This window comes from Ursus maritimus, unplaced genomic scaffold, assembly GCF_017311325.1.
Source record: "Ursus maritimus isolate PB19 unplaced genomic scaffold, ASM1731132v1 scaffold_2027, whole genome shotgun sequence".
Lineage (NCBI taxonomy): Eukaryota > Metazoa > Chordata > Mammalia > Carnivora > Ursidae > Ursus > Ursus maritimus.
This window is the reverse complement of record NW_024424484.1, coordinates 1-1405: the sequence shown is the minus strand read 5'-3', so window position 1 is coordinate 1405 and position 1405 is coordinate 1. Positions and strand designations below refer to the sequence as shown.

The 1405-nt window shown below is 62.4% G+C and overlaps 1 protein-coding gene across 1 annotated transcript; it reads right to left on the bottom strand.

Moving 5' to 3' along the window:
- Positions 1 to 241: 241 nt before the first annotated feature.
- On the bottom strand, positions 242 to 1397 carry LOC103680475 (vasopressin V1b receptor-like; the record flags this gene model as incomplete). Its single annotated transcript, XM_040637046.1, is given in 2 exon segments — positions 242 to 1261; positions 1263 to 1397. Coding segments are annotated over 2 exon segments (1155 nt in total), but the record flags the coding sequence as incomplete, so codon positions are not given.
- Between the last annotated feature and the right edge of the window lie 8 nt (positions 1398 to 1405).

The following is a 1405-nucleotide window of genomic DNA, read 5'->3' as shown; positions in this document are numbered from 1 at the left end:
TACAGGATCAGGGAAGCGAGGCTTTGACTCTCCCTGATTCCCAAGGTGGGAGCTTGGGAGCAAACGAGGGTCTGCCCGCACACCAGAGGCACCTGTAATACCACGGGTAGGACGGCCATTCTGGCCCCCTCACCCTGCCTCAAAATGGGCTCCCTCTAACTCCAACCCTGGCCCTCCCAGCTTTTACACCCATTGCTGAGATGAGCAGAGCTCCTCCACCAGCCCCACAGGCGAGTGTTCCCTAAGAGGCGATGGTCTCAGTGGAGGCCTCGCCATCCGCCTGCACCGAGTCCTTCGGCGAGCCTTCGGGCCCAGGGTCCCCGCTGAGTCTGGGGCTGAGGGTGAGGGTGGGCAGGCCGCTGGAGCAGGTCAGCAGGGTGGTGCGGCAGCTCGAGGGGCTGTCGCTGGAGTGCCATGAGCGGGGCTGGGGCCGGGGTCCCCCGCAGCAGGCCAGGTGGCGCAGGGGGCGTGGCCGCAGGTGGCTGTTGAAGCCCATGTAGACCCAGGGGTTGCAACAGCTGCTGAGGCTGCCCAGGAGCATGGAGATGGTGAAGGCCACGTCGGTGGAATCTTCATCAGGGGCATTCTTGTCCCACACAGACCACATGTGGACGCTGAAGAAGGGTGCCCGGCAGGCGATGTAGGCCAGCACGATGACAAAAGTCATTTTCCCGGTTTGGATCTTGGCCCTGGAGATGGTGCTGATGCTGCTGACACGGGACGGCAGCCCCCGCATGGCTGCAGCTGGGCCAGAAAGTGAGGTCCTGTACCAAGTCCTCCAGCCCCTTCCTTCCACCTTCCGGGCCTGTGTCTTGACTTTTAGGTTCTTACAGATCTCGTGGTAGATGAGGCTGTAGCAGGCCGTGAGCATGGCCATGGGCAGGACACAGATGGCCAGGGTGGTCCACGTGATATAGACCTGAGGCCCCCAGGGGATGCGGAAGTCTGCCCAGCAGTCCAGCACTCCAGTGCCCTGGATCACCTCCCACAAAGAAAAGATGAAGACTTGAGGCAGGCTGAGGATGGCAGCCAGCAGCCAGGGAGCAGCGATGAGCCAGTAGGTGGACAGGCTGGGCTGCTGGAGGCTGCGCAGGGGGCGGCAAACAGCCAGGTAGTGGTCCAGCGTCATGGCCAGCAGCATGTAGGTGGTGGCAAACATGCTAAGCACCTGCAGATACTTGACGGCCCGGCAGAGGAGGTCAGGGCTCTGGAAGTGGTAGGTGATGTCCCACAGCAGCTGTGGCAGCACCTGGAAGAGTGCCCATGCCCAGGTCAGTCAGGGCCAGGTGCAGAACAAACAGGTGCATGTGGGAGCGCTTACGGCTGGGCTGCCCCGGGGTCAGTAGCACAGTCAGATTGCCCCATGTCGCCAGCACCAGGACGGTGCCCAGGACTCTGATCTCTA